Source organism: Antrostomus carolinensis, unplaced genomic scaffold, assembly GCF_000700745.2.
Source record: "Antrostomus carolinensis isolate BGI_N321 unplaced genomic scaffold, ASM70074v2 scaffold9743, whole genome shotgun sequence".
Taxonomy (NCBI): Eukaryota; Metazoa; Chordata; class Aves; order Caprimulgiformes; family Caprimulgidae; genus Antrostomus; species Antrostomus carolinensis.
In genome coordinates, this window is record NW_010303113.1 from 12,207 (window position 1) to 24,167 (window position 11,961).

The 11,961-nt window shown below is 45.2% G+C and overlaps 1 protein-coding gene across 1 annotated transcript in view; it reads left to right on the forward strand.

Moving 5' to 3' along the window:
- The window catches only part of LONP1 (lon peptidase 1, mitochondrial), a 21,780-nt gene extending 10,395 nt beyond the window's left edge, over positions 1–11,385 (forward strand). Inside the window, exons 9-17 of the mRNA XM_010163984.2 lie at positions 910–1,088; positions 2,261–2,348; positions 3,737–3,859; positions 4,623–4,739; positions 5,019–5,159; positions 5,245–5,410; positions 6,909–7,117; positions 8,401–8,565; positions 10,994–11,385. Of these exons, the coding sequence (XP_010162286.1) occupies positions 910–1,088; positions 2,261–2,348; positions 3,737–3,859; positions 4,623–4,739; positions 5,019–5,159; positions 5,245–5,410; positions 6,909–7,117; positions 8,401–8,565; positions 10,994–11,158 (1,353 nt within the window). The 3' untranslated portion in view covers positions 11,159–11,385. The remainder of the gene's footprint in view (positions 1–909; positions 1,089–2,260; positions 2,349–3,736; positions 3,860–4,622; positions 4,740–5,018; positions 5,160–5,244; positions 5,411–6,908; positions 7,118–8,400; positions 8,566–10,993) is intronic.
- The last annotated feature ends 576 nt before the right edge of the window (positions 11,386–11,961 follow it).

An 11,961-nucleotide genomic window follows, 5' to 3' on the forward strand; every position in this document is an offset into this window, starting at 1 on the left:
GATTTCTTATTTTGAATGATTTATGGTAGGCATGTTTGCACACTTGGAAGCAGATAACCTGTTTTGAGTATCAGTCTCTTGTGTTGCTTGTGAGCACTATTCATGCTGACCAGGCACAGGTTTATACAGAAATAAGAATTGTATCCTAGAAGTCTGTGGCTTTGATTATTGATGTGATTAATTCCACACAGAGGAGATTCCCCAGTTGTAGCACTGCAAGCAAGGTTAATGATTTTAAGGTACTTATAAATATCTATGCAGGTTTGAGCCTTAATTAGATTGGTGTTATTATGCTTGTATAGTGTTGCTGTGGAGTTCAGTGCTGTAGCTGGAAAAGTTCAAGGCTCATCTTTACTAAATAACTGCCTTGTTACAGGAGAATGACATCTCTGCCCCCTTGCACAGTGATTTTGCCACTGTAAGCATGAGAGCAGCTGAGACTTCAGTTCTGAACCGTGATCTTTTGATTTCTCAACTTCTGAGTGTTATTTGAGGGTTGCGTAGCATAGGAATGTGAAAAGATGCAAGGTTAGCTTAGCAAGGAGGAAGTGGTACAGTGGGAGATGCTCACACATGGCTTTAGAGACTCAGGTGAGTACTAAGGAAGCTGGGAGAAGAACTAGAAGTCTGTCTTCCCACTTTAAGGCAGTGGAGGGAGAGACAACTTCTCCCAGTGAGATGAGTACAGAGCACTAAACCCCAGGGACAGCCAAGTGTATAGATAACCAGAGGGAGAAGAGGTGCACCAGGATCCTTACTTAGCGTCTCCTCTTCCCCTCCCCAGCTCCTTCGAGGACCAGGTTTGTGTATGATGCTCATTTTGTAATCATTACTTGACCTGACAACAAATATGTTCTGGTGTTGCTGCCGTTGCCTCTGTTCACTCCTGGTCCTTTGTCTGTTCTGCAGGAATTTATCGCAGTCAGCCAGCTCCGAGGATCCACCCAGGGGAAGATTCTGTGTTTTTATGGCCCCCCTGGGGTTGGCAAAACCAGCATTGCCCGCTCCATTGCCAGAGCCCTAAACAGAGAGTACTTCCGCTTCAGTGTTGGAGGGATGACTGATGTAGCTGAAATAAAAGGGCACAGGTCAGTGTAATTTGGGCAGTTTCTCTATTCAGTGATTTTTACTCATGTTGTCAAAATAGGAACCTAGTTGAAGGTGGATGATGTCTGTCATTTTCATCTCTGCTCTGCCAACCCCTACTGACAGGAGTTGGGCTGTAGGAAGAGGTGAAAAGAATAGCAAAGGGGGAGCTTGAAACATAGTCATATGTGTGTCTCTAAGTGCAGTCGCTTCGTGCTGCTTGTGTATGTTGTGGGAGATCTTTGAAAAGCTGTGTGAGCTGCCCAAAAGCGTTGGACAGATGCCAAATGTTAATTCATGTCTGTCCATAAATGCCAGCGCTAGAGAATGGTGACAGTTTTAACGAGGTGACTCGCATGGTCAGGTTTGGTTGAGACTTGGTTTCTCAATAATCAAGAGGGAGGCACATGAGGAAAACTTGTGAACAAGAGTGTTTGTGGGGAGAACAGGAAGACATGAATACAAACATCAGTCAATCTGCCCCTGCCATGGGTTTATTTTCCTTCCATGTACACCTGAAAACAACTAGCAGTGTTTCCAAACTAGTAAGCGTAGCTTGTTCTGCAGTGTGAATTGAACCTGCGAGGCTCTGCCCTGTGTGATAAAGGAGCAGAGAAATACTCTGTGTACTTGTTGGGATGTTCTCTGCTCTGTGCCTCTTGGCGTTCACTCTCTCGTTACCCTCTTGCTCTGCTTCTGCATGTTCCTGGATGCCAGTTCCCTCCAGCAGAAAGAATGTGTTTTGCTCTTAGCCATTTGTTCATTCAGTGTGTCTTTTGATTTACACTGATATTCCTTTATTGTCACTACTGAGTGAGGGAATGAAATGTACCCTTTTCTAATGTTTCTTTACCCAAAAAACAAGAAGTCACTATTCACATGTCTGTTCTCAGCCTTACCTGTTTCCTTCCCTCTAATTTAAAAGTGGTTAAAACTAAAGATAAAAACTGCAGTCTGGGAGTATTCTGCCAAAATTAATGTCTGATCTCTACTAGGAACAGACTAGATGGGTCTTAGTGCTTGTGATGGTGATGGAGAATGCTTTTGGTAGATGTAGAAGAAACGCAGACTTATTTCCCAGCAGGGTCTACCTGTTCCATCAGCTGCATGCTCTGCTGTGTGATGTGTGCTGTACTTTACAATGGTTCCCTAAATACAGTCTCTGGTAAAACAGGAGGACATATGTTGGAGCAATGCCAGGAAAAATCATCCAGTGTCTGAAGAAGACCAAGACAGAGAATCCACTTATACTGATCGATGAGGTGATGTATCTGGTCTTTCCTGGTTTTGCTCTTAAAAACATATATCAATTCTTGACCCCAACAGGAAAGGTGAAGCAGTAACTCTCCTAAAAATCCCAGGTTTTTTATTAAATGAGCCTGGGCTCTCAAGTTCTTTGGGTGACAGTGATACCTTAGACACTTTTATTTTCTCTTCCTATAACAGACTTCAACTTCCCAGTGGTGCTCTTCTCATTAAATTGCAGCTGTTTGGATCGGGAGGATCCTAATGGATATTCAAAGGCTTCAGTAGCTCTTGTGTTCTGTGCCTGGGTGTGGGTACATCATTGTGCACAAAACCACTATTGCCCACGTGGTTGTTAGAGTCACTCTCTCGGCGCGCTTAAAGCAAATCTATAAGGAATAAGATATTTACAGTCAGTTTGTGGTCTGATTTGAGAGTAAATCAGAGCTACCAGCCTACTGCTTTGTGGAAAAGCAAATAAGGAGAGGATTTAATAAAGGACTCTCCAGCCTCCTTGTGTGCCATGCCTGGGGAAGACCAACAGCAGATGTCTTGGGAATGATATGGGGGACCAAGAAACTGAGTAATGAGTTGCAGTGTGATGTAACCAGTGAGTATCTTGATTTGAAAGGTAATGAAACCTGTAGGTCATGGCACTTACGTGGTGTTGATGAGGAGCCTGATGTTGGCTGTAGTAGCAAATTGCATTATGTGCATCTCGTTAATGCTGCTCTTCAGGGAGAAAAAGCAGTGGAGAGCAGCCCTGTTGTGGTTCTGAGGACATGAACAATGCTGAGAGAGACAACAAACTTGGACATGGTCCTGGTCAGCTGGCTCTGGGTGGCCTTGCTTGAGCAGTGAGGTTGGCCAAGATGATCTCAAGACGTCCCAACCAGCCTCAATCAGTCTGTGATTCTGTGAAACAGCAAAGGTCACTGGCTAGCTGAGCTGTGACGAGTGGCCGTGTACAGACACTTTGCACCTTGGGCAGAGTGAGGAGAGCGTCTTAGCTTACGGATTAGGGAAGTGGTGTAAGCTAGCACCCTGTAGTCCTCCCGCTATGGAACAAGTATTCTGGTCTGTGACTATAGCTTAGTTTACCTTAACTAGTAGTAGCCCACTAATCCATGATAACTCACTTGCTTTTGATTGTATGCACACTCCCTGAGACCTCATGGTGCTTCTCTACAACACTGTTAAAGTCCTGTGTCTTGTCAGGCATGTCACGTCCTCACGCAGTAGGATAGTGGGTACTTGGGTGAATGCCCAGAAAATTGATAGACTGGTGGTGGCTGTTTATGAAGAAACACGTGAAGATTTTCAGATGGAGCCTTTAAAGAATCTTTGTGGGAGAATTTATTGTGGTGAGAAATTTCTTAGAGCATTTAAAGTTTTTCTCCCATAGGTGGATAAAATAGGAAGAGGATACCAAGGGGATCCATCCTCAGCCCTTCTAGAGCTCTTGGACCCAGAACAGAACTCTAACTTCTTGGATCATTACCTTGATGTTCCTGTGGATTTATCAAAGGTATTTCTCTCTCCTGTGGAGGTTGTAGAGCTGGAAGTTATGAATGTGTATCAGTGCAGAGATTTCTTGTCCATGAAAAGATGCTGACGTGCCAGTCAGTTGGAAAGTCAGACAGATGGGGTTGAGACACGAGTGTTACAGGGCTGTGTCTGCAGGAGTTGGCTTTAACCAAAGTGTCTGTACATACTTAGGAGAACATGACCACCAGCATACGTCCTTTAGCCCCAACCCCCTGTAGGCAGGGACACAAAGATGCGAGGTCTCAGCTAGAAAAGGCAGGAGTTTTTCTTCTATGTAATGATGGGCAGAGTCGCTGTCAAGTGAGGTGGCCTTGTGCTGCTGTCAAGATTTTGAAATTAATTGTCTTTGCCCACTGTTTCATGTTGTGTACAGCTTACACTCATTGGGGAATTGAGGGATTAGAAATACATAATTTGATCACTTCTGTGCTAACTTCCTAGAAGATACAAATAACTTAGAAGTGAGATCTAGATCTCCCCAGGCAAGTAGTTTCCTGGTCCATATCAGACCATTCCAATTTCCTAGTTTGTGCTGTGTGTATTTCTAAACATTTATTTTGGAGATAGGGAACATCCTACTACATAGTTCTAAAATTCAAAACTTTTCCTGTAATAAAAACTAGATTCCTCAGAAAAGATAATCTTGCTCCATCCCTTCAAACAGAGAAACACAGAAGTGAGGAACTGTTGCTTGGAGTAGCAGGTTAATGAAAATGCTTAATAGGATCTTCTAATATTTCTAGGTACTTTTTATTTGTACTGCTAATGTAACAGAAACCATTCCAGAGCCTCTGCGGGATAGAATGGAAGTGATCAATGTATCAGGATATGTAGCAGAAGAGAAACTTGCAATTGCAGAGGTAAGAAAAACCACTGATGCTCTGTGAATTACACCTGATAAAATGTTTTTGGCAGATTCAGGCTTATGTATTTACATCCAACTGTGGCCAAAAAAATGAGGTGCATGACATTTTGGACAGAGTTCCTCTAATTTAAGGTAAAGTAACTCTAGTGTTCCATAGGCTGTGGACTCAAGAAAATGGCATTGAACTCCTAGCAGAATGAAGTTGAGTGAATTGGCACCATCAGGCTTTTGTCACAAATACTAACAGAAGGATGTGGGGGATGGTTTCTTTCAGAGGTACTTGGTCCCTCAAGCACGAGTTCTGTGTGGCTTGGATGAAAACAAAGCCAAAATCACATCGGATGTCTTGACTGTTCTCATCAAGCAGTACTGCAGAGAGAGTGGGGTGAGGAATCTGCAGAAACAAGTAGAAAAGGTGAGGGAAAGTTGTGTGTAACCGTGACCACTGTGCTTCAGCCTTCTCAGCTTTTTCTACAGAAACAAATTACTGTCTCGCTCAGGTCCTGAGGAAATCTGCCTATAAAATTGTGAGCGGAGAAGCAGAGACAGTCCAAGTAACACCTGAAAACCTGCAGGACTTTGTAGGAAAGCCCATCTTCACTGTGGACCGCATGTATGAAACCACTCCTCCAGGAGTGGTGATGGGTCTGGCCTGGACAGCCATGGGTGAGACAAAATGACTTTTGGGTTAATGTCTACAATTTCTTTATAATTTTCAAAAATTGAATGTGATAGTCAGACTGAATTTTCCCTACTAAGTCCAGTGAAGTTCTGCTGGCACCAGTAAAATTAACTTCTGTGCCCTTTTAGATCCTGACTTCTTCCCTGAAGAAGGGACCCTTTCCTATTCCCTTACCTAGGCTCATTTTAGCTTCAGGCCAGCATGTTTTCTCTTTATGCTCCATATCCCATATGAACCACATATACATTAGGAACAGCGGTGACTAAAAGCATAAACCTTTTCAGAGAGGACAAGACCATGTCTGCTTCCTTCAAAGCAGGAGGTGCCACTCTGACTTGGCGCACGGCTGAGTCACGCTGTGTCTCTTCAGTGATGTTGCAGCACTGACTTGGCTTTTGATGTCAAGAGCAGTTAGAGGAGTCCCAGCACTCTGCCGGGGCGGGTGCAGCTGGCTACTTACCGTTCATTGGATTACTTCCCTTATGTGCATCACAGCACACAGCAAAGGATATGACTCCTGCATACTCAGACCTTGGGTAGAATTGAAGTAGTTATAGAATCATAGAGTCATAGAATGATTTGGGTTGGAAAGGACCTTAAAGCTCATCCAGTTCCAACCCCCCCGCCAGCAGCAGGGACACCTTCCACTAGACCAGGTTGCTCAAAGCCTCATCCAGCCTGGCCGAGAACACTTCCAGGGAGGAGCAGCCACAGCTTCTCTGCCCAACCTGGGACACTGTCTCACCACCCTCACAGCCAACAATTTCTTCCTCACATCTCATCTCCATCTCCCCTCTTTCAGCTTAAACCCATTTCCCCTTATTTTGTCATTAACTGCCCTTATGAAAAGTCTCTCCCCAGCTTTCTTGTAGCCCCTTCAGGTACTGGGAGGCCGCTGTAAGATCTCCCTGGAGCCTTCTCTTCTCCAGGCTGAACAGCCCCAACTCTCTCAGCCTGTCCTCATAGGAGAGCTGCTCCAGCCCTTGCATCATCCTCGTGGCCTCCTCTGGACTTGTTCTAGCTGCTCCATGTCTCTCTTGTGTTGGGGGCTCCAGAACTGGACACAGTATTCCAGGTGGGGCCTTACGAGAGCGGAGTAGAGGGGGAGAATCACCTCCCTCAACCTGCTGCCCACACTTCTCTTGATGCAGCCCAAGATATGGTTAAGAGGGAAATTATCAGCATGGTGGAGAAGGTGAACAGATGTCTGACACTGGAAAGCTGAACTGGCTAGGAGCGTGTTATGCCATGAGCTCATCTTCTGCTTTGGCTACAAACAGCCTCAAACCATTATAAGAACCAATTATTTCCACTAAATAGCGATCTGGAGAGCAGGTTTCAACTGCTCTTTACCCAAGAGCTAGTGTCTCATCAGAGAGCCCCAGTTCCAAATTCCTGACATTGCTTCTGCATCACCAAAACCATCTGGTTTGATTTTCCTTTAACATTTCTCAGGATGTTGTTTTTTCGTTTCTTTCTTAGGGGGTTCTACTCTGTTTGTTGAAACATCCCTGAGGCGACCCAAAGACAAGGAGAACAAGGATGGGTCCCTTGAAGTAACAGGGCAACTGGGAGATGTAATGAAAGAGAGTGCCAAGATCGCCTACACATTTGCAAGAGCCTTTCTGATGCAGAAGGACCCCAGCAATGACTTTCTCATGTCTTCCCATATCCACTTGCATGTGCCAGAGGTAAACTGATGCAGAATTCCCAGAGCATGCATAGCAGCCTGGCTGGTTTGCTCCCCTAGACATGAAGCTAGAAAGCACTTCATTTGTCCATATGTTGTGCAGAATGTCCTCTTCTAGCAGTAAAACCTAGAGTAGAAGACATTTTCCTCAGGATCCTGTGAAAGCATTTTTCTGAGCTATGTTTCCATTCCTTTCTGCAGCAAGCATGTGGTGAGAATACAGAGGTTTGGATAATGCTGTCAGGGATCTTAGACTTCTGTTGTAGCTGTCGGCCCTGGGGAACACGGGGAAGCCGTGGTGTAGAGAGAAGTGATTGGGATAACAGCTTGTGTGCAGCTACAAGGAAACCAAAGTTTAGGTTTCTGTGTTACCAGACCTTCAGAAAGGCTTCAGGTCATTTACACGTCATTGCAAATACTACTCTTGGTCTCTGTGCCGTGGTTCCTCCACTCCGTATAATGGCAGCAATTGCATTTTTCCAGTGTTTGGGACTGCAAATAAATGCACACGATGCTCAGAGGGGCTCACACAGTGTGTAACAGGCTTTGGGCAGGTGCTTTACTGAAGACAAAGTTTGTGCTATCACTGTGCCCAGGCTTTGATCTGAACCACTGTGTGCTTGAATCTGGTCTGCGGGCTCCTTGTTGCAACTTGCTCTGTGTCTGTGTGTCATTTCCTGGAGGATCAGACAACAGCAGGTGTTTTCTCTGCCTCTGCTCCCTCTCAAACATTAATTTCTCCTGCTCTTACCTCAAAGATCTTTTTGATCTTGGATAAATCCAGACTGTCACTAGTTTAGGTCTGGATTTTCTTGAGCTTTCTAAACTGAAAGATCTTTTCCACCTTGAATAATTTTCAGTATTGTCCTCTGCTACTTTGTAATTCTTGATGCTCTCTTCCCTGTGATGCTGACCTCTGCGACTTGTTTCCCTGGTTGGCTTAGGTCAACAAAAAGCTTTAAAGCATTCACACTCCGCTTTTTGCTCGTGTTGCTTATTCAAAGTCCTGAGCCTGGTGAGTATTGTGGTGGCACCAAGCCAGAAACCAAATTGTAAACTCATGGATACCTCATGAATAATATGAGGGTTGACATCGTTGTTAATAAATCGGCCAATTCAATTAGCAGGATTCCATCGGTGACACTTTCACAAAAGCCTTTGTGAGATCCCCTGAAATTGGGGCCATGTTAAAACAGCAGTGACAAAGGTGATGTCTGGCTTTGCTGCTCTCTGAATGAGCTAAAGACAGGCGGTTTCTGCTTTTCTTTTTTTTATTTTAAACAGGGAGCAACACCAAAGGACGGACCAAGCGCGGGGTGTACTATAGTGACAGCTTTGCTATCGCTGGCCATGAATTGCCCAGTGAGGCAGAACGTGGCCATGACTGGAGAGGTGTCCTTAACTGGAAAAATTCTTCCTGTTGGTGGAATCAAGGAGAAGACTATTGCGGTAAGAGCTCTTCCCTTGTCTCTGTGCATCATCTGTGGGAGAGAGCCCTGGGTTTGCCTCAGCGATGACTGGGACAACCAGAGTGATTGCTCCTGTGGTGGGAGAGGCCGTGGTTCAGCATACGCCCTGGAGAAGTCTGCTGGGGGAACATGGGGGTCTTGCCTGTGTCTCTGGCTGTGAGGAAGGAGATGGGACACCGGGCTTTGTGCATCTGTGTGGATCTGCTTACTAGAGTAGAATTAAGGGTGGAAGGGATCATCTGGATGTTAAAGCTGGCTTCTTTGTCACAGACTGGTATGGTCCGATAACCTGTGCTGGTTTGAAGTGCCTGTCTCAGGAGGGCAGCCAGTGTAGATTTGACAGCATCCATAAGGTACCATCCTTACCATTAAGGCTCTGTTCCCTAGTTCCAGCTTGAATTTGTCTGACGATTTCATACAGATGTCCCTGTGCTTTCCTGTTTTAGATGGAAGGAAATTACTTTTAGTATCTTGTATTTTCCCCTGAGAGGATTCTTTGTACATCATAATCAAGTTACTTAACCCCCCCCCTTTTTTTTCCTTTTCCTTTCCCTTTTCCCTTTTCCCTTTTCCCTTTTCCCTTTTCCCTTTTCCCTTTTCCCTTTTCCCTTTTCCCTTTTCCCTTTTCCCTTTTCCCTTTTCCCTTTTCCCTTTTCCCTTTTCCCTTTTCCCTTTTCCCTTTTCCCTTTTCCCTTTTCCCTTTTCCCTTTTCCCTTTTCCCTTTTCCCTTTTCCCTTTTCCCTTTTCCCTTTTCCCTTTTCCCTTTTCCCTTTTCCCTTTTCCCTTTTCCCTTTTCCCTTTTCCCTTTTCCCTTTTCCCTTTTCCCTTTTCCCTTTTCCCTTTTCCCTTTTCCCTTTTCCCTTTTCCCTTTTCCCTTTTCCCTTTTCCCTTTTCCCTTTTCCCTTTTCCCTTTTCCCTTTTCCCTTTTCCCTTTTCCCTTTTCCCTTTTCCCTTTTCCCTTTTCCCTTTTCCCTTTTCCCTTTTCCCTTTTCCCTTTTCCCTTTTCCCTTTTCCCTTTTCCCTTTTCCCTTTTCCCTTTTCCCTTTTCCCTTTTCCCTTTTCCCTTTTCCCTTTTCCCTTTTCCCTTTTCCCTTTTCCCTTTTCCCTTTTCCCTTTTCCCTTTTCCCTTTTCCCTTTTCCCTTTTCCCTTTTCCCTTTTCCCTTTTCCCTTTTCCCTTTTCCCTTTTCCCTTTTCCCTTTTCCCTTTTCCCTTTTCCCTTTTCCCTTTTCCCTTTTCCCTTTTCCCTTTTCCCTTTTCCCTTTTCCCTTTTCCCTTTTCCCTTTTCCCTTTTCCCTTTTCCCTTTTCCCTTTTCCCTTTTCCCTTTTCCCTTTTCCCTTTTCCCTTTTCCCTTTTCCCTTTTCCCTTTTCCCTTTTCCCTTTTCCCTTTTCCCTTTTCCCTTTTCCCTTTTCCCTTTTCCCTTTTCCCTTTTCCCTTTTCCCTTTCCCTTTCCCTTTTTTCAGTAAGTTATATAGGCTGAGTTCTCTGAAGCATTCTTGCAAGCACTGAATTAATAGTGGTGCTTGCTTTTCTGGTTTCAGCTCTTTGCGGTTTTCAGAATTCTTTTCCAGGTATTGAATCTCTCTGTACTTTTCATCTGCCTTACATCACACACATTTTTCTGTCTTCAAGAACAGTATTGGCTCTTTCAGTAGCCTGTTGAGCTGGGGCTTCACATCAGGGTTCTGTCCCCAGATCTGTTTGGGCTACAACCCTGTGCAATGTGATTCATTTTCCTCATGTGGCTTTAAAATGGGTAATTTTGTGTTTTGTTTTGTGGTAGTTCATTACAGAAGGACAAGCGTAGGATAGGGATGTCTGTGGCACTGAGGACTGGCTGCACTTGCAGGAGTGTGAGTGGCCATGTGGGGATAAGTGCATGATCATCTGTAAAGTGAGTGGGTACAGAGTGGGCTTCACTTCCTGTGCTCCTTCCAGTGCAGGTGTGAAAATGTTCTGTAGAGCGGTGCTGTGGGTCCTGTGTACTGGTGTGGTGGGTTGGGCTCATAAACTGTTTCTAATTCTTCCTTTAATTGAGGGGTTTGTACTCACCCAAGTTGGAACAGACTTTCAGATCTCTGTAAAATAATATGAATTGGTCTAAACAATCCCCCATGTGCTGACATAGTCCTGATAAAATACCTCCCACTTCAGCTGTCCCTGCAGCTGAGAAGGCGGGAATGGAGAGTGTGTGTTTGGGGCTGGGGGGAGATTGAGAACATGAACCATCCTTAAGTGACATCTCTAAGTAATGCTGCTGCTGCTGCTCTCCAAAGAACAGAGTAAAGCCAGATCATGCTCCTAAATAACTGTTGCTGTTCTCACTTTCTAAAATGGGGGAGTGTATTTCTGGTAGATTGATGGATTTCTAGGACTCAGTAAACTGCATCACTTTTTTTTCCCCACAGGCAAAGAGGGCTGGTGTTACCTGTATCATTCTGCCATCAGAAAATAAAAAGGATTATTACGACCTTGCTGGATTCATTACAGAAGGACTAGAAGTGCATTTTGTTGAGCACTACCAAGAGGTGTTTGATACAGCATTTTCAAAGCTGGATTCCGCTGGAGGATGATGTTCAGCAACCTGATGGCTGGAAGATGGTCTGTCCCCTCATGCTCAGCCCCCACCCAGAAATGGGGTGATGTAGGGGACAATCCTGAAGTGGGACATGGAGCTATTGCTGCTGCGCAGCTGCTGAAATGAATTAGGGCTTTGGTAGAATAAAGGATTTCTCACTCTTTAATATTGCATTATGATCCACGTTAAGTATTTCCAATAAAATTGTGTCATTTTACCTAAGGAACGTGCGTGTTATCAGCCACCAGCAGCGGAGCTAGTCTAGCCTCTCCCAATTACAGTTATTTCACGGTAATTTTAAGTACCTCCTTATGGAAACACTAACTCTACAAGCAGAGCTGGGCCTGTGATTCACAGATGTAGCGTTCCTCATGCACAGGTAGCTGAGCAGCTCTCAGTCCTCTCCTGTGCTAGGCTGGAGGGGGAGCTGTGGACTTCTAAGCTGCAGAGGGACAGGGTTCGGCTCCAGAGAGTTACAGGTCCATGCCATCAGAAAGAATTCGAGGCTCAAAGAGTGAGCAGAGCTGGACAAAAGAGCAGTGTGCTCAGTTAGTGCTGCCCTCCACAATAGAGCTGTGATGGCACAGAGTCTGTTGTGCTCACTGAGTGAAAAAAGGAACTAAATGTCCTAGTGTGGTGGGTTGACCGTGGCTGGAGGCCAGGCACCCACCAAAGCTCCTCTATTGCTCCCATGGCCGCCTCTGATTTGGGGCTCAGCGGAGCTTTAGCACCTCCTCGGTGCTGTTTCCTGGTGCCCCCTGCGCTCTCTCCCCTCCCACACAGGCACCGAGCCGGGCT